Below are 20247 nucleotides of genomic sequence, written 5' to 3'. Positions count from 1 at the left end.
TATTTCTAATTCCAGCCAAATTAAACCCATCCTTTTCCTCATAAAGAAACAGAAAAACAAACCAAATTCATACACAAAACAGTTTATTGTCCATCACAATTTAGGTAGTGTTTAAAGTGATACATTCTTACCATGTGGAGTGATTGTCTGTACAGGTTTAGTAGGGGACCTCACATTCCATATAGTCAAGGTGCCATCAGAATGACTGCATATAAATTGTTTTCCTTCATGATGCCAAGCCACAGAGTGGATAGCCTATAGAAAAGGGATGCACAATTCCATTTTTAAAAACAAAAATTTATTTAAACATCAAGCTACTCATAATTGGTATTGTAATTAATTTTCGAATCTCAGAGGGAAGGCGGGGTTGGGCGGGTGGGAAGAGATAAATTAAAGAACTTAGTCAATGGGGATCAATGGGGGATTACATATGTAATACTTTCAACAATGAAAATTAAAAAAATAAAGCAAATGTAGAACAAAAATTTTTTTTTTATATTTCCAAAACTGAAGACAATATGTTAACTTTACATTCCCACAGTAATTTAATTTTCTAGCAATACAAATGAGAATTTAGTATTGACACTATTTGACTGTTTTTACTTTATTTACTCCCTAAACCAGCATAAGGAAGCTATAATAGTTATATAAATGTAAAAATAAAATTTTAAGTTCAGAAAAACAAAATGTATTTTTATACTTTATCTTTTTTTAAATATATTTTATTGATTTTTTACAGAGAGGGAGAGGGATAGAGAGTCAGAAACATCGAAGAGAGAGAAACATCGATCAGCTGCCTCCTGCACACTCCCTACTGGGTATGTGCCTGCAACCAAGATACATGCCCTTGACCGGAACTGAACCTGGGACCCTTGAGTCCACAGGCTCAAACCGGTTAGGGCTATTTTTATACTTTCTTAGAATAAACTATACCTAAACAAATGACCAAGTAAGTAATTAGAACCAATATTTCATGGACTAACTAGTTGTACTGACATAGAACAAATTTTTTAAATTAACTAAATTTCTAAGAAAATAAATTTCTAGGTTTTATAATTAAGATCAATTAAAAATACTCAAGTTGACCTTTTAAACATGTTATTCATTTCTCACAGTAAGTACTGAAGCAATTTTTAAAATCTGAAGAGACCCCCTTTTGACTAGAAATTTATTTTATAACTTTAAGGCACTTAAAAATTATCATTAAAATATTTTTATATAACCAAATATGTTTCCCTTCCATTTTTTTGTCCTAATATTATTTAATTTTTGCCTGTAAAAAATATTTTTATCACTCTTCTAGGTTCTTTAAATTACTTCTGTTCAGCTCAAGTTGATACACTACTGTTCTTAATATTCAATTGACTTTAAAAGCTACCCTACTAGCCCTAGCTGGTTTGGCTCAGTGGATAGAGCGTTGGCCTGCGGACTGAGAGGTCCTGGGTTCAATTCCAGTCAAGTGCACATGCCCAGGCTGCGGGCTCAATCCCCAGTAGGGGGTGTGCAGGAGGCAGTCAATCAGTGATTCTCTCTCATCATTGATGTCTCTCTCTCCCTTTCTCTCTGCAATCAATAAAAATATATTTCTTTAAAAGTAAAGTATCTCTAAAAAATTCTAAATAAAAACTTAAAACAGTGATAAATTCATTCCAAAATACATATGAAATTCCACAAACCAAATCTTAAGATAAGCAATCTCTTAAAAATAAATCATTTCTGCAACATATGAGTAGTGGTAAGAAGCTATTCACAAAGCTATTTAAATTTATTTTTTAAAGTTATAAGGGAAATACAAGATAGACCTACAGTGATGTCTGCAACCAATAAATTAAATAAAAATTCTAATTATGTATATCCCATATATTAAAAGGCTAATATGCAAATTGACTGAACAGCAGAACAACGGGTCAGTATGATGTGCACTGACCACCAGGGGGCAGGCGCTCAATGCAGGAGCTGCCCCATGGTGGTCAGTGCACCCCCACAAGGGGAGCACTGCTCAGCCAGAAGCCAGGCTTATGGGGAGAAGGCCTAAGCCGTCAGTTGGACATCCCCTGAGGGCTCCCAGACTGCGAGAAGGCACAGGCTGGGCTGAGGGACCTCCACCCCAAGTGCACTAATTTTGTGCAATGGGCCTCTAGTATGTTAATATGTACATTTTCATAAACATATTATGTATAGAGGCCCGGTGCACCAAATTCATGCATGGGTGGGGTCCCTAGGCCTGGCTGGCGATCGTGGCCAATCGGGTTCCCTGCCTCTCGGCCTCCCTCTTCCCTCGCTGCCCCGCACGCCGCCACCGCACAGTTCCTCGCTTCGCTGCCTCCTCCTTTCCTCGCCACTCCATCTCCTCCTTCCCTCGCTGCCTACGTCGCTGCCACCCACCTCTGGTTCTCCGTCCCAGCCCAGGGCCCAGCCCCAATTGGGCAACTGGGACCTGCCGGCCGGGGGCAGGGACCAGGAGGTTGGCTGGCAGGCCCGATCAGGTGATTGGGACCTGCTGGCTGGGAGAGGGGCCAACCACCACCACTGTAGCTGGGCGGGAGGGCTGCGGGCCGATCGTGGCCTGCCAGCTTGGGAAGGGTCAGAGGGAGGGACCTGGGAGGTTGGCCACTGGCCCCGAGGAGGGATTTGGCCGTTGGCCACCCTGGGAAAGGGGCCGTGTCCACCGCCACCCACTCCCAGTTCCTCATCCCATCCCAGGTGCTCAGCCAGGGGAAGGGACTGTAAGGTTTGCCAGCAGGCCCCATCGGCAATCGGGACCTGCGGGCTTGGGCAGCTCCAGTGTTGAGCATCTTCCCCCTGGTGGTCAGTGAGTGTCATAGTGACCGGTCATTCTGGTCGTCCATCATAACGGTCGCTTAGGCTTTTATATAAATAGATGGAAAACTAATACTTTTAACTTGCCAAAGAAAACAAAATACATCTTTATTAAAAAGTACTTTTTATTTATTAACACAGTAAATTATTAAACATTCCAAAATAAATACTAATTGCAGGGACAAGTGGTTCCCAATTATTCTGGATAACAATGAGAAAAATATTATAGAAAATACCTCACTAAAGAAAAAAACATAATGAACTTTATATGCAATAAACATGAACAAGTTTTTCTATTATTTCTGCAATTTTCTAAATACAAATCCAACTTATACATGAGCTAATTGTTTCTAATACTCTCCCTCTAGTGCCATTACATATAATACTACATGTTACATATGTATGTACATAAGTATATGTAGAAGTTTTTATTATATATTACTTTAATTTTTTTTTAATCCTCACTTTAGGATATTTTTCCATTTATTTTTAGAGAGAGTGGAAAAGAGAGGGAAAGAGAGAGAAAAATATCGATGAGAGAGAAACACAACGACTGGTTGCCTCCTGCACGTGCCCTGACCAGGGCCCGGGCCAGGCAGGAGCCTACAACTGAGGTGCATGCACTTGACCAAAATTGAACCTGGGACCCTTGGGTCTGCAGGCCAATACTCTATCCACTGAGCAACCAGCTAGGGTTCTTTTAAATTATTTTATTTTTTGCTAATCCTCAATCCAGGATATTTTTTCTGATTTTTTTAGAAAGAGAGAGAGGGAGGGAGGGCTGGAAAGAGAAGGGGGGGGGGGAGAGGGAGAGAGAGAGAGAGAGAGAGAGACATTGATGTGAGAGAGACTCATCAATTGGCTGCCTCCTGCATGGGCCCCTTACTGGGACTGGGGATCAAACCTGCAACCCAGGTACACGCCCTTGACCTGGAATCAAGCCCTCAACCCTTTGGTCTGGGAGCCGACACTCTAACCATTGCTAATAACCCACTGTCCAGGGGTTATTATATATTATATATTCTTATGTAGTATATATAGTATTTTATGTATGTATGTATGTTTATGTGTATAATAAATGCCACATAAATTATCTATATGTATAAAAGCTAAGCAACTGGACCGGTCACTATGACTCGCATTGCGGTGGCCAACCAGCCCGACGGGGACCCTGATCGCCCCCCAACCTCCTGCGGTCCCTCCCCCAGGCCGGCCCAGCCCTTGATCAACCCCCACAACCCCAATCAGGGGTGGGGCCGGCCAACCTCTCATGGCCCCTCCCCCTGGCCAGCCTGGCCCCAATCAGCTTTCCCACCCCGATCTGGGGCTGACCAGTCGGCCAACCTCCTGCATCCCCTCCCCCGTGCTGGCCCAGCCTCAATCGGCCCCCATTTGGGGTGGGCGGCCAGACCCCACCCATGCATGAATTCATGCACCGGGCCCTAGTATATGTATAAATCATACAATTATACCTTTTCATTAGTGTTCTTAGGAAAATGAAGTAGTAACTTATGTTAACAAAATAGAAGTAACAAATCTCATTAACCAAATCTGTCACATGCTCAGAATTAAAAGATTAATTTGGAGCAAATCTGAATAATTCATTGGAGAAGATATGAGATATAAAGTAAAAAGGATTACGTGGGGTTGAGAAATTTTGAGTGTAAGTTGGCTTTTTTTTTTCTCCAAGAGAATATAAAATTTTCAGGAGATTCTAAACAGGTAACTTGATTTTGAAAAGATAAAATAGAAAACTAGAGATAGAAATGATTAAGAGAAACGGATAAGGAAAGAGCTCAAGGGCAGAATAAATGGAAAGGAGAAAAGCAAATAAATGAGATGTTCAAAAGTTGTTGGAAAAGATGAATTCAGGGTAGAGGGCAAAAAATGGAGAGAAGGAGGTAAGATGATATAGCTATTGGAATAAGCCACAAAGGAGCAGTGTATAAAATTCCAAAAGTTCTTTAAAAGATGTACTGTCTAACAAAACAAAAATCTTAACTATAAAAACGCTCATGAAGCAGTGAATGAATTAAGAACCTCAGTTTTTTATACTTGATAATATTTAAAAAAAACAAAAGAACTGTCTACTCTGAGACATTCTTTAGAAAGTAATATCTAATTATTTGGCTTGATAAAAGTAGTACATATGATACTTTCTCCTATTCATATAAAATAAGAGGGCATCTTGAAAAATAATATTCTAGAAAGAGAACTGGCTATTTATCAAATTTTACACTCACTAACTCAAAATAAAGATAAATTAAATAAATTCCCTACCTGCTGGTTTTGAAAATTAATCAGTATTATTAGAATCACTTAACACTAAGTTTTATACATTGTGGTATAGCTGCTCTTACATTATATATATACTGATTAACATTTTAGCAGACTTACACAAAAAACAATTTCTGTTCTCCTAGAAAATAAATTTATTCAATATTCAATTCAAAAGCAACATTGATTCCTAGTGTTAATCATATACTATAGCTAAAACCCTTAGAAAAATATGAACAAAATGATAAAATAAAAAGAATTACTTTTATTATGTAGACTGATTTCAATACTGAAAAAGGTCTAGTTTTGTTTATTATTCTCACATAATCAAATAATAAGGTAAGTGCTTAGAGCACTGAATGAATTATTTCTTGAATCTATGAATAATCCATTAAATTGTAGTTTTGGCCCTAGCATCTTAACTTTTAAACATTTCAATAATAGTTCCACTACAGATGGGAGACAGCAGTAATACTGTATAATTGAACATGATAATTACTGAAAAATACATTTTGTAAGATAGTTGATAAATTACATATTGAATATTAAGTGATTTACAGTTTTTTTCTCTATTAAGATTTTAAACAGGCACGAATTACCACTCTGCAGTAATATATCTAGACCTTGAATGTCACTGACTTCTAATATCACACAAACTAACATTCCACCGGATAGAAGAGCAACAGCATTATCTATAAAGTAATCTTGCTAAAAGTGATAAATGAACCTGAGTTTAATCAAGTCTCAGTAAACTATCCAATTTATAGGATATATGAGGGTTAAAAATAGGTTAAACACAATAGCATGCAGCCAGAAAAATTCATTCTTTGGGAGACTATCTACAACAAATGGCAAAAAAAGAAGAAATGAGGTAAGGAAGTAAAAAAAGAGAAGAGAGCCCTAGCTGGTTTGGCTCAGTGGATAGAGCATCGGCCTGTGGACTGGAGGATCCCAGGTCCGATTCTAGTCAAGGGCACATGCCCGGGTTTTGGGCTCCATCCCCAGTAGGGGGCATGAAGGAGGCAGCGATCAATGATTCTCTCACATCATTGATGTTTCTATTTCTCTCTCCCTCTCCCTTCATCTCTGAAATCAATAAAAATATATTTAAAAAAAAAAAGAGGGAGGAGAGGTCTACAGTTTAAAAGAGACTTAAAAGAATTACTTTTATTATGTAGACTTTGTATCAATACTGAAAAAGTCTAGTTTTGTTTATTATTCTCACATAATCAAATAATAAGGTAAGTGCTTAGAGCACTGAATGAATTATCGATCTATATGTGGGTCTTAAAACAACCAACAATAAATGTCTACAGCAAGCATGTCAAACGGCCCAGCCAATGTAACAGTATATAAGAAAAGTTTTAATAAAAATTTCATAAGTTAGTTTTTACAATATTCTGTTATACATAATCTATATGTATAAAAGCCTAAGCAACTGTCCGACTGGTAACTATGATGTGCACTGACCACCAGGGGGCAGACGCTCAATGCAGGAGCTTCCAAGCTGCAGTTAATTGGTAGCTGTGGTTCTTGGTGACGCACCCGGAACCAGAGAGGAGGGAGCCCGATTCTGGGGTGCGTCACCAGTGAACTGCCCTCTCACAATCCAGGACCCCTCGGGGGATGTGGGAGAGAGCTGGTTTCGGCCCAATCCCCATAAGCCAGGCCGAGGGACCCCACCAGTGCACAAATCCATGCACCGGGCCTCTAGTATTAATAACAAACTACAAAGTTCACTAATGACTGATTACTATAATCGTATTGCATTCATTTCCCTTATGCGTCTTACACGCAGGCGCACCGTTTCTCTCCACTAATACTAGCAGCGAATATTTCTGCAGCTGATTCCCATGTCGTTCGTTAGTCTTGTACTGACTTGTTTGGTGTGCGCAACAGGAAATATTTTGCTTTTGGAGAACAAGAAAAATAGGTTTATTTGCATTACGCTTATTAATTTATGCAGTTATTCAATGTCTGGTAAGTTAATGTTCAAGAAAAAAATATTAATTTTTATTAAAATGTTCTATTATTTTACATGAACAATTACTCATTTATTTCAGCCCTTTGTATTCAGCATGTCTCTATCGAAATAAACCTACGTTTCTATGAAAATTGAAGCGTTTGCCCTAGCCAATTTGGCTCAATGGATAGTGTTGGCCTGCGGACTGAAAGGTTCCAGGTTCAATTCCGGTCAAGAGCACATGCCTGGGTTGCCGGCTTGATCCCTAGTGGAAGGCATGCAGGAGGCAGCTGATCAATGATTCTCTCTCATCATTAAAGATTCTCTCTCTCTCTCTTCCTCTCCCTTCCTCTCTGAAATCAATAAGAATGTATTTAAAACAAATTTGAAGCTTTTGTTTTTTTGCAACCCACATAAACATAAATCTTGTTTATTTGGCTGGTGTTAGCCTTTGAGTTTGACATGCTTGGTCTACAGCATATTACATTCATTTGTATAAGATAAAAATACAATGTTAATTAATTGGCTTGTAAATGTATAGAATAACTCTGCAAAAATACATGAAAAATTGGTAACACTAGTACCTGGGGTAAAAGAATTGAATGGCCAGATGACAGGGGTGAGAAAGAGATTTTTTTATATCTTTTGAGCTATGTGAATATATTATCTATTATAGAAAAAATGTGGTGTGTTTTATTGCAGTTATAAAGATTGCCTAAACTAAAATCAGCAAGTTCTTAGAAAAGCTGCTCTGAACTAGAGAAATGACATCTTTTGATTAACAAAAATGTTATTACCTCATCATATGTGTATCTGTAGTCGCCTTTTTTTGATTTGAGGTCCCATAAAACTACTGTTCCAGATTCAAAGCCAATCAAAAGCTGTAATAAAAGAAAACGCCACATTACCTAGGAATGGTAGTAATCATATGAAGCATTTATTTTCTGACAAGATAACAATTATCATTAATATGTATCCAATATAAAATTATAATATAATTAAACATCTGCATTGCTAATTACTAATCACAGAGATCACAAATGAGAATATTATATTTCATATTTATATGCATTTTATGATTAGGGACTCAATGTATAACATACAAGTTTTTTGAGAAAGAAAATTACCATTTTGAAGTCCTCAGTGTACATTTTAATTACTATAATAAATTAGCAATACAAGTTAACATTTGTATGTGCTTTAAAGTTCACAAACTTTCCTAATTCAACATATTATCGGGTAATCTCATTTATTTATCTACATATTAATTAGTTCTAAATTATATCCAGCCTAGATCCTTCTCATGAGATTTAGACTCATAATTCCAGTGGCCACATCTCCACTTATCTACTCAAGATGAACCTCAAAGTAAATGTGTCCAAAGTGAATTCATTATTTTCTTCCCTATCCTCCTCTGGTATTCTCTGGTTGCAGTGTCTCTCTCACCATTTTTATCTCAACATTCATTAAGTTGCTCAGACAAAACTCTGGGGGTCATGTTAACTCTGGTTCCCCCTACCCCCATCAGGTAAAATCATCAAATAATTTTAAAATTACATTCTATCATCTAACTTACTTTCCTCCACCTCCAACACCTTACTCCAAGACACAAAATCTCTGGGATGATCACTATATAATGTATATAAATGTCGAATTACTATGTTGTACACCTGAAACTAAGTGGATATAATACTGTATGTCAACTATAACTGGAAAATAAGACACAAAGATCTCTTTTCTGGTCTCTTACTCTACCTGATTCCAAGTCTTGCCCCCTTTTTTAACCCATTCCATATTGTAGTTAGAGTAATAATTCTAAAATGCAAACCTGATCATGTCATATGTGCTTTTATTTGAAACTTTTTTAGGATAAAGTCCAAACTAAATATGACTTACAAGATTCATCATGGTCTGTCTTCTGCTTACCTCTCCAGCTTTATCCATTACCACACACTTAGTTCCCAATACACTCCAGTCCATCTTTTAGCTCATGCTCTCTTACCTTGGAACCTTTGCACATGCTGTCTTTCTACCTGGGCCACTCTACTTGAATGTCATGTTCTGCCAGACTAATCCTACTAACTCTTCAGATATACTCTGAGCTATCACTCACTTCCTCTGTGAAGCCTTCCTTGACCTACCAAATATAAGTCAATGCCTTTCCTATGTGCTCCAACAGTACTCTGTACTATTTTTAATCTGAAGGGTCACCACACAGTATAATAATGGTCCTTGTCTTATCTGAATTCTCTTTCAGACAATGACACTGGTCTATTTAAGGAAGGATTGATTTTATCTTATTCACCACTGTACTTCTAATGTAAGACACAGGGACTAATCCATTGTAGATACTTAATAAATCTTTGTGAATGAATAAATTTCAGAATGGAATGCATGTTCTTGCCTTATAAACTGTCCGCTGCTTATCCAACTTCTGCTGTCCACCTAGTACAGTGATGGCGAACCTTTTGAGCTTGGCGTTTCAGCATTTTGAAAAATCCTAATTTAACTCTGGTGCCGTGTCACATATAGAAATTTTTTGATATTTGCAATCATAGTAAAACAAAGACTTATATTTTTGATATTTATTTTATATATTTAAATGCCATTTAACAAAGAAAAATCAACCAAAAAAATGAGTTGGCGTGTCACAGGTTTGCCATCACTGACCTAGTATTTTCCAAATTTCAGTATTCCCTCTGCTTAAAGCTCCTCCCCCTTTTATAGAATGTTCTACTCATTTTTAAGTATCAGTTTAGTTGCTTCCTTGGGTAAGCCTACCCAATTCCTCTAGAAAAGCAGAGATGCAACAACTCCTATACTAGTACATGCATTTCATCTATATGTCTCTAATAGCGGCCTAATACATGTTAGACACTCAACTAGTTGTTTAATGAATGCATAAGTAATTAGTAGGTAGTTGATAACCATTCATGTAATCTGAGATATGAACAAAGTTTGGGGAAGAACCAGTAATTTTAATGAAATAGCAATTTAGTAGATTTCAGACTACAGTGCATTTGTAGGAGCCAGTCATTGAGGCTTACAAAAGAGGTTTTCCCCTCATGGTAGGGAGTATAGTTAATTTCTGTAACCCAAACACTTTTTTCCCAGGCTATGTTATATATATATACACTTTCAAGGAAAAACTAGTATTTGTTTCCTTTACCTTTTCCTAGTCCTTCCAAATATCTTGGATATGTGATTATGTCACTTTCTGATGGGGGAAGAAAACTTCAGAAATAAAAAGAGACGAAAAAAGATAAAACTTAAGAATTGATGTACAGTGTAAACAGCACTAGATTGTTCAGCACTAAGCTCTCAGATGTGCCATTTAGTAGCCATGTAACTTTAATAATGTTACCCCTCCACATCTTAGAAGCATAAAAGGGTTATAATAAACTTTAGCCCTTCGAGTCAGATCTAACATCCTAAGAAACTAAGAAATCTGTGCCAACCGGTTAGACTTTAATCCCCATCATTTCCTAAATATTAAAAAATAGAGGGGCTAACTTAAAAGTATAGTACTTAACACGTTAGTCTGACACTATACTTTCTGTCCGGAAGACAATAAGGCTGGGCGCTTAACATGTTAAACTTGCTTAGAAGATTCTTTCAATGCTTATTCCTACTAAAATATTTTATAACTCAGAGATGTTAAGAAATTTATGTAGTGTTGACTAGTTTCCTTTTAATTATTCTATATAATAAAAGCCTAACAGGCTAAGTGTCCGGTTGACCGGTCAGCCATTCAACCAATCAAAGCGTAATAAGCTAATGATATGCTAAGGCCGCTCAACCGCTCACTATGATGTGCACTGACCACCACGGGGCAGACAGTAGACCGGTCGACCAGTTGCTATGACATGCACTGACCACCAGGGGGCAGACACTCCGACCGGTAGGTTAGCTCGATGCTGGGGTCTGGCTGATCAGGACTGAGCGAGACAGGCTGGACACGCCCTGGAGCACTCCCGTGGTCCCTCCCCAGCTGGCCAACCTCCCGCATCTCTACCCAGCCCCAATCGGCACTGGTGGGGTCCCTCGGCCTGGCCTCGCCCTCTCGCAATCAGGGACTCTTCGGGGGATGTCGGAGAGCAGTTTTTGGCCTGATCCCACAAGCCAGGCCAAGGGACCCCACTGGTGCACTAATTCATGCACCGGGCCTCTAGTTCTCTCATAAAAAGCATCAGTGCATATACTGACTATGCATACAGCTCTCTACATCAATAACTGATCTATATCTTACAGAGAAAATACAGTACAATGGAGAGGACTCTGGAGTTGAAATCAGAGAAATCAGTGTTCAAAATCCCAGCTCCACCAATATCTAACTTTGTATCTTTTGACCACATAATACCTTAAAATTTCTGCCTGATCATCTGTAAAACAAGGAAGATATCTCACTTAAATTTGCTGGGAGGATCAAATGAAACAGTGTATATAATGTGTCAGCATAGTGCCTGACACAAAGTAAAATTCAATAAATGGCAGTCAATATAATCTATTCTAGTATCTTAATATTTCAAAAATGTTGAATGAGATTAGCTCCAGGAATTAAGGAGAATTAATATAATGCAAGTTTCAAAAAGTGAGGATGATATACACAGTTATACATAATTTATTTTCGCAATGAATTAAGATTATATTGAGCAGTTACTATTTACACTATATTTTGAGCATATGTGAAATATAAATCCGCATAAATATTATCTCTGTGTTCACGAAGTTTTTTCGAGTTCACATATACACACATTTATAATCCAAGGCAATATGTGGTAAATACTGTAAAGCTTACACAAATAAGGTGCTAGCAAATTTAGAAGTGGGAGAAAGCATTTTCTTTCAGTATTATCTGAGAAAATATCATGAAAAAAATTACCTAATCTTAGTCTTAAAATGAGGGTAGGAACCAGCCAGTGTTGCTCAGTGGTTGAGCATTGATCCACGAACGGAGAGGTAGCCTGTTGGATTCCTAGTCAGGGCACATGCCTCAGTTGCAGGCTTGATCCTTAGAGGGGTATGTGCAGGAGGCAGCCAACTGATGATATCTCTCTCTTGTTGATGTTTCTGTCTCTCCCTCTCCCTTCCTCTCTCTCTAAAAATCATCGATAATAAAAAAAAATGTTTTTTAAATGAGGGTAGTAATTCATTGGAGAGAGAATATCATTAAATAGACCTACCTAAAAGAATTCCAAACAGAGGGACTCACATAAACAAAGCATGGAGGCAGCAAAGAGCACTCACAAATGAGAAACAATTATTTGCTTCAGTATAGCATTCCGGTAAAGATGTTCTGAAAGATAATGAAGCCCAAAGCTACCGTTAAAGAAACTCTTTTTGTTAGATTCTGTACAACCACTGAAAGCTTTTGATCAGGAGAGTAGTAAGATTAAAATGGCACTCTAGGAAGATTGATCACGAAATGATTCAAGAATGAGTTAGAATGCCTTTAACTACCTTGGCCCTAATGATATGTAATAAAAAAGAGACACTGCAAAAGAAGGATTTAGTGACCAATTCAAAGTAGAAGGAAGGAAAGTTTTCAATTCTCCCGCCCTGCCTCTCACCCAAAGGCTTGCCTTTCAAACAAGTATCTGTACCAAAGTAAAAAAAGTGAAGATACAGGTTACTGTAACGTGCTTCATGTAGTTTCTCTCAAAACATACAATTTTATATATAAATATAAGCTAACTCCAAATAGTACAGCTACCCTTTGTTTTCCCAGTGACAAATAAGAGAACAGTGTTAAACAACCTATAGGCTTGACCACTCCCACTAATTGAGGAAAGGAAAAACCTGGGAAAAGTTCTTCACAAAATTTCTAAATTTCATTTCACTGATTTCTGATAGTGACAAATTTCCTGGTATTTTACATAGGTTAACATCATAAATTTATATACAGACATTCTATCTTTAAATAGAACTACCTGAAAGATTGGTTGGATTAGGAAGTAGAAATTCATGGAAAAGGAATTTTTATTATCTTTAAATATATTTAACAAAAATAAATTAACAATAGCTAGATATTGCTTGCATAAAACTGGTTTCTGAGTATAAAAACTTAAATAAATTCTAAGCTATTTTTTTTCTTCTCACAATTTTTTTTCATTTGGAAAGTATAGTCAATTGAAATTTTTTTTTTTCTTTATTGATTAAGGTATTACATATGAGTCCTTATCCCCCATTGCCCACCCACCCCTCACTTGTGCCCTCACCCCAAAGCAATCTATAGATTCAATGCACTCCGCATTAAAATACCAATGGCATATTTCACAGACCTAGAACGAACTCTCCAAAAATTCATCTGGAATAAAAAAAGGCCCCGAATAGCTACAGCAATCCTGAGAAAGAAGAACAAAGTAGGAGGTATCTCATATACCAGATATCAAGCTGTATTACAAAGACACTGTTCTCAAAACTGCCTGGTACTGGCACAAGTACAGACATATAGACTAATGGAATCGACCCAAACCACTATGCTCAATTAATATTTGACAGAGGGAAGAGCATACAATGGAATCACGACAGTCTCTTCAATAAATGGTGTTGGGAAAATTGGACAGATACGTGCAAAAAAATGAAACTAGACCACCAACTTACACCATACACAAAAATAAACTCAAAATGTATAAAGGACTTAAACATAAGACGGGAAACCATAAAAATCTTAGAGGAATCCACAGGCAGCAAAATCTCAGACATATGCCGAAGCAATATCTTCACCAGTACAGCTCCTAGGGCAGTGATGGCGAACCTTTTGAGCTCAGTGTGTCAGCATTTTGAAAAACCCTAAACTTAACTCTGGTGCCGTGACACATATAGAAATTTTTTGATATTTGCAACCATAGTAAAACAAAGACTTATATTTTTGATATTTATTTTATATATTTAAATGCCATTTAACAAAGAAAAATCAACCAAAAAAATGAGTTCGCGTGTCACCTCTGACACGCATGTCATGGGTTCGCCATCACTGTCCTAGGGCAATGGAAACTAAAGAGAAAATAAACAAATGGGACTACATCAAAATAAAAAGCTTCTGCACAGCAAAAGAAACCATCAATAAAACAACAAGAAAGCCCAATGCATGGGAGAACATATTTACCAATGTTATCTCCAATAAGGGTTTAATCTCCCAAAATTACAGGGAATATGTACAACTTAACAAAAGGAAGATAAACAACCCAATCAAAAAATAGGCAACGGATACTTTTCTAAAGAAGACCAAGAAACATATGAAAACATGCTCAAAGTCACGAATCATACAAGAGATGCAAATCAAAACTACGAGGTACCATCTCACACCTGTCAGAATGGCTATCATCAACAAATCAAACAAGTGCTGGTGAGGGTGTGGAGAAAAAGGAACCCTCGTGCACTGCTGGTGGGAATGCAGACTGGTGCAGCCACTGTGGAGAACAGTATGGAGTTTCCTCAAAAAACTAAAAATGGAACTCCCATTTGACCCAGTGATCCCACTTCTAGGAATATATCCCAAGAAACTAGAAACACCAATCAGAAAGGATATATGCACCCCTATGATCATAGCAGCACAATTTACAATAGCTAAGATTTGGAAACAGCCTAAGTGCCCATCAGCAGAAGAGTAGATTAAACAACTGTGGTGCATCTACACAATGGAATACTATGCTGCTATAAAAAGGAACTCCTACCATTTCCAACAGCATGGATGGAACTGGAGAGCATTATGCTAAGCGAAATAAATCAGTTGGAGAAATATAAATATCACATGATCTTACTCATTTGTGGAATATAATGAACAACATAAACTGATGAACAAAAAGAGAACCAGAGACAGAGAATCATTGATCAGACCATCAAACCTCAGAGGGAAGGTAGAGGAGGGTGTGGGGAAGGGGGAGAGATCAACCACAGACAATCTATTTATAAAGAAAAATTTAGGGAAGATAAGATATAGAAACAACTCTAACATGTTATTTTATAGTAACTGCTACAAAAACTGTATAACTAAAGTGCTAAAAAGAATTCAAACCAAAAGAAAACAGTTTTTGTGAGGATTATGAGAAAATCTGGGAAAATATTTTAAATGAGCCAAAAATAAGTTAATAACCTTTAATTGCTTCTATTAAACTTAACTTGTTTTAGGGTTCTTTTGTTGTTGTTCTTTAAAATTGTAAATTATTCCAATTCTTTCACTTGTTGTTCATAATGTACAAACAAGGGATATAACGTTTGTTAGTAACCTCAATTTTGCAAGGTGTGTCTTGAATAGTTTGCATATTAAAAAAATACCAAAATTCATACATTTAGGTTAATAAATATATGTTTTAGAAAAAATTCTACCTTTCCTTCATCCATTGGATTATCACTTATATGGACAATAGGTCCTGGATGAGACTTAGATGACCTAAAAAAGAAAAAGTTAATAAGATTTTTTTGTGTCAGCTAAAATTTTCAATACAATTATATATTCATCACAATAAGAACAATGAATGAAAAATAAAGATATATTTATAAAAGATATAAATGTTTCAGTAAGTGATCAATAACAGATATTTAGCTCTTAATATGAATCGAAATAGAAGTCAGAAAAAACATAGTGACTGTTAAGTTGATATAAGTAAGCAAAATTTACAATTAATTAATTTGGATAAACGTAAGTACTTTGTGTATAGAAAAGAATCATCAATTTAGTATTATAGCACAGAAAATCTATTCTCATGGTAGAATTCTCAGAGTTAATATTTTTAAATAAAGCAGCATCTAAAATAATGCAATCTTATTTTACTTAAATCTAGCCTCCAATTAGGGCATCTTATCCAGTTCCATAGTTAGACAAAAAGTAGGAAAAATTATGTTATCTTAAAAAAGAAATCAACAAAAGTAATGCCACCTATACTTGCTCAGAAAAAATAAGTCATGCAGATAAAAATGTAGCTGAACTGAGGCCTATACTGCATGAATAAGCACTTCTCTATTCATAAACTCCAGGGTTGAAAGACCAGTCCACTTCATGAGAGCCATTTGTGAAACCACACAGACACCTACACCAGAACTACCCACCAGATGCTGTGGTCAACTCAAACAACAGACCATGAAAACCCACACCTTGTATCAAGGGACTGGTATCTATATATATAAAGGCTAATATGCAAAGTGTACCCTCGGGAGTTCGACCATAAGACCAGGAGTTCAATTGCTCGCTATGACATACACTGACCACCAGGGGGCGGCGCGGGACATGGAGGGTGAACAGCAGCGGTTGGTGGGGCGCTGAAGGAGCAAGGAAAGGAGGAGGTGGAGAGACAGGGAGGACCGTGCAGTGGTGGCACGAGTGGTGAGGGAAGGAGGAGGAGGGAGGCAAGGAGGCAGAGTGAACTGTGTGGTGGGGATACGCGAGTGGCGAGGGAAGTACGAGGCGGGGAGGCGGGGAGGCAGAGAACTGCGCAGTGGTGTGCAGGCAGCGAGGAAAGGAGGAAGTGCTGAGGTGGAGAGGCGGGGAATCTGATCGGCCCTGATTGCTGGCCAGGCCTAGGGACCCCATGCACAAATTTTGTGCAACGGGCCTCTAGTATGATAATAATGTTCCTGCCACAAGAAGGAAAACCAGGCTTGATACACTATTACAGCTACACACACTAGTTAAGAGAGATGCCACAAATTTATCACCATGTCAAAGTGATATAAAGTTGTAGAGTGTAAAAATTTAGATCTATTTGTTTAAAAAGAAAAACAAAACAAAACAAAATGAAAATTAATCTTGCTGATTTTTGTAAATTTTTATGTCTACATTAGGTAAGAAAAAAAAAACAGAGATAAGATGCAAAGATAAGATTCTAAGACAAGAGTGAAAAGTTAGAACTAAAAGTTAAAATCCTTAAGGCCTTTTAGCTCATCCAGTTTTTGTTGTTGTTATTGTAAAATGAAAACAATCATCACTATATCAAAATTAAGGAAAACTGTCAAATTAATTTTGCAATGTTACATGGCAAACATTTAGACTACATTTGCTAATTATTTAAATACTAGAGGCCCGGTGCACGAAATTTGTGTACAGGATGGGGGTTGTCCCTGAGCCCAGCGTGTACCCTCTCCAATCTGGGATATCCCTCTCACAATCCAGGACTGCTGGCTCCTAACCACTCGCCGGCCTGCCTGCCTGATTGCCCCTAACCCAGCCGTGGGCAAACTACAGCCCGTGGGCCAGATCCGGCCCGTTTGAAATGAATAAAACTAAAAAAAAAAGAAAGACCGTACCCTTTTATGTAATGATGTTTACTTTGAATTTATATTAGTTCACACAAACACTCCATCCATGCTTTTGTTCCGGCCCTCCGGTCCAGTTTAAGAACCCATTGTGGCCCTCGAGTCAAAAAGTTTGCCCACCCCTGCCCTAACCGCTTCTGCTTGCCAGCCTGATTGCACCCTAACCGCTCCCCTACTGGCCTGATTGATGCCTAACTGCTCCCCTGCCAGCCTGATTTCCCCCAACTACCCTCCCCTGCCAGCCCGATCACCCACAACTGTCCTCCCCTGCCAGCCCAATCACCCCCAACTGTCCTCTCCTGCCGGCCTGATCGCCCCCAACTGCCCTCCCCTGCTGCTCTAATCGCCCCCAACTGTCCTCTCCTGCCAGCCTGATTGCCCACAACTGCCCTCCCCTGCTGGCCTGATTGCCCCCAACTGCCCTCCCCTGCTGCTCTAATCGCCCCCAACTGCCCTCCCCTGCTGGCCTGATTGCCCCCAACTGCCCTCCCCTATGGCTCTAATCGCCCACAACTGCCCTCTCCTGCCTCGACCTGCCTCCTCCACTGGGACCCACCTCCTCTGCACAAGGCAGCGGAGATGCCGGGGACCGGCCTCCTCCGTGCAGCGCGGAGCCATGGGACTCCCAGGCCTCACCACACGGAGCAGCCACTGGGCCCCGCCTCGCTGTGCGTGCAGCCATCTTTGTGGCGGCCATCTTGTGACAACGTCACGCACGAGGGCTCGAGGACCACCTAGGCTTTTATTAGTATAGATATCAAGTAGTAGTTTAGATCAGTGTTTTACAAACATCTGTGGCAACACATTAGTGAGTCATAAAATCAATTTAGTGAGGCATGACAAGCATATAAAATAAAAAGAATTACAAGATTAAAAAAAATAGAGCACTCATGGACATGGACGTGGACATGATTGTGGGGGTGGGTAGAGATGCAAGAGGGCAGCGGAGATAAATGGTGATGAAAAAAAAGGATAAAAAGAATACTGTTTTCACCTAATAAGAATAATTTTTTATTAAACTTGTGCTACAGTTTATACATATGTGAACACATGCATATATAATAAGCGTGTATATATATCTACAATTGTTTGTATGAAAAATAATACAATAACTGATAAATAATAATAAAAGGAAATAATATTTTGTTTCATATACTCACAACTATAACCCTACTTTTGCCCACCCCTATATATAAAGTATTTAAATGTACAAAGTACCAACAGGATAATACTTACAAAAGACTAATCTATATTTAATATCAAGAATGTCTGACAGATATTTAATTCAATATGAACGTAATGACTAGCTATTATAAAATATCAGCTATGGTACTGATACTTTTAGATATATAAGATTTGCTCAAACTCACAGTTCAATGGCTTTATTCCACATAATGACGTAGCCTGAGAGTGTGAAGGACTCCACATTGACAATATGTATGTTACCTCGTTCAGTGCCCACATAGAGCCATTTACTCTGGAAAGGCAAATGGCAAAATGTAACCCTGCAAGAGAACATATATTTAAAAAAATTTTTAAAGATGCCTGGTATATTTTATTAATTGTATTAAAGAGTTAATCATGATATATGTAACTTACGAAAAGCAAAAAATGATATACAACCACTGTGATTAATATTTAATTATATTATAAGCCATCAAATTTATCTACTCATTATGATTCATATTTAATTATGCTAATCAAACTTACGCTTATTCAAAGGCCTTACAGTAAATAGACAGCATGGCATGATAGAAAGAAGACAAGTTTGAAGTTAGAGCAGTTATCCCTCAGTATCCTTGAGGGATCCTGCAACCAATTCCCTGAGGATACCAAAATCCATGGTTGACCTTATATAAAATGGCACATTTGTGTATAACCTACACAAATTATCTTGTATATTTCAAATCATCTCTAGATTACTTATAATACTTAACAATGCAATGCTATGTAAATGGCTATTATACTGTATTGTTTAGAGAATAACACGAAAAAAAGTCTGTACATGTTCAGTACTGATGCAACAACCACTGTAGGCCTTTTTCTTTCCCAAATATTTTAGATCTGCAGTTGGTTGAATCTGCAGATGTAAAACCTGTGGATACAGAGCCTATGGATACATAGTGCCAACTATATGTTTCAAATTTGTTTCACGTCATCCACTAACTGTGTTACTTTAGGCACATCCAGATTTAACCTTTAAGCAACAAACTATGAGTAGAATACCCACATCACCCCCAGGTACTACTATATTCCTCAGGAGTTATTAAACACTAGTATCTCTCAGGATCCATGCAAAATGGTCTTCCCATGTTTTTCTTCAGTTCAAATACCACCTTCACTCAAATTGATATCCCAGTATTTCCACTTGTCTATCAGGCTTGCCTTGTAAGAGAGGGTCTACTCTCTTCACTAATTTGTAAGCCCCTGGAAGGGCAGAGATCCTCTGTACTCAGGCTGAGACAATGCTATTAGAATATAACTGAACAATCACCCCTATGTCCTGATTATATGAAAGGACTTCATTGACAAATTATAATAATTTACATGCATGTATTAAATTTTATCATTATCCCAACAATTTCAAACATATTCTATATCAGCTCATTTGATTTCAAGGCAAAGAATGGAAACTATCTTGTCTTTTGAGTAGTACTTTTTAAAAAAGGTAGTATGTTATGAAAACATATAATCCTTATCTTTTCAGATTCTAATTGTGTCTCTCAAAATAGACTATTTAAATTTCGATGAAATAGCACTTAGAATAACACACTGATAATAATGACTGCTAAGCTGTTAATACTCAGACTAGGTATTAGGCAAGATATAGCATACAGAAGCTTTGCTGTTCCCATTAACACACAATTTCATTCCTGAGAATTTTCTAGGTGAAAACATTTATCAAATAAATGTACGTGCAACTCATGATCTCACTA

The 20247-nt window shown here is 37.8% G+C and overlaps 1 protein-coding gene across 6 annotated transcripts in view; it reads right to left on the bottom strand.

Moving 5' to 3' along the window:
* The window catches only part of STXBP5 (syntaxin binding protein 5), a 156286-nt gene that overhangs the window by 97059 nt on the left and 38980 nt on the right, over window positions 1-20247 (bottom strand). For all 6 annotated transcript variants that reach the window (XM_070417861.1, XM_070417863.1, XM_070417864.1 and 3 more), the window contains exons 5-8: window positions 18682-18816; window positions 15389-15452; window positions 7858-7941; window positions 132-255 (exon numbers count right to left, since the gene is read on the bottom strand). In XM_070417861.1, coding sequence (XP_070273962.1) covers window positions 132-255; window positions 7858-7941; window positions 15389-15452; window positions 18682-18816 — 407 coding nt within the window. The remainder of the gene's footprint in view (window positions 1-131; window positions 256-7857; window positions 7942-15388; window positions 15453-18681; window positions 18817-20247) is intronic.

The sequence above is a fragment of the Myotis yumanensis genome, unplaced genomic scaffold, assembly GCF_028538775.1.
Source record: "Myotis yumanensis isolate MYYU_CA2020_CCGP unplaced genomic scaffold, mMyoYum1.0.hap1 SCAF_6, whole genome shotgun sequence".
Lineage (NCBI taxonomy): Eukaryota > Metazoa > Chordata > Mammalia > Chiroptera > Vespertilionidae > Myotis > Myotis yumanensis.
Note: the sequence above shows the minus strand (reverse complement) of the source record. Positions and strands in the feature narration are given on the sequence as shown.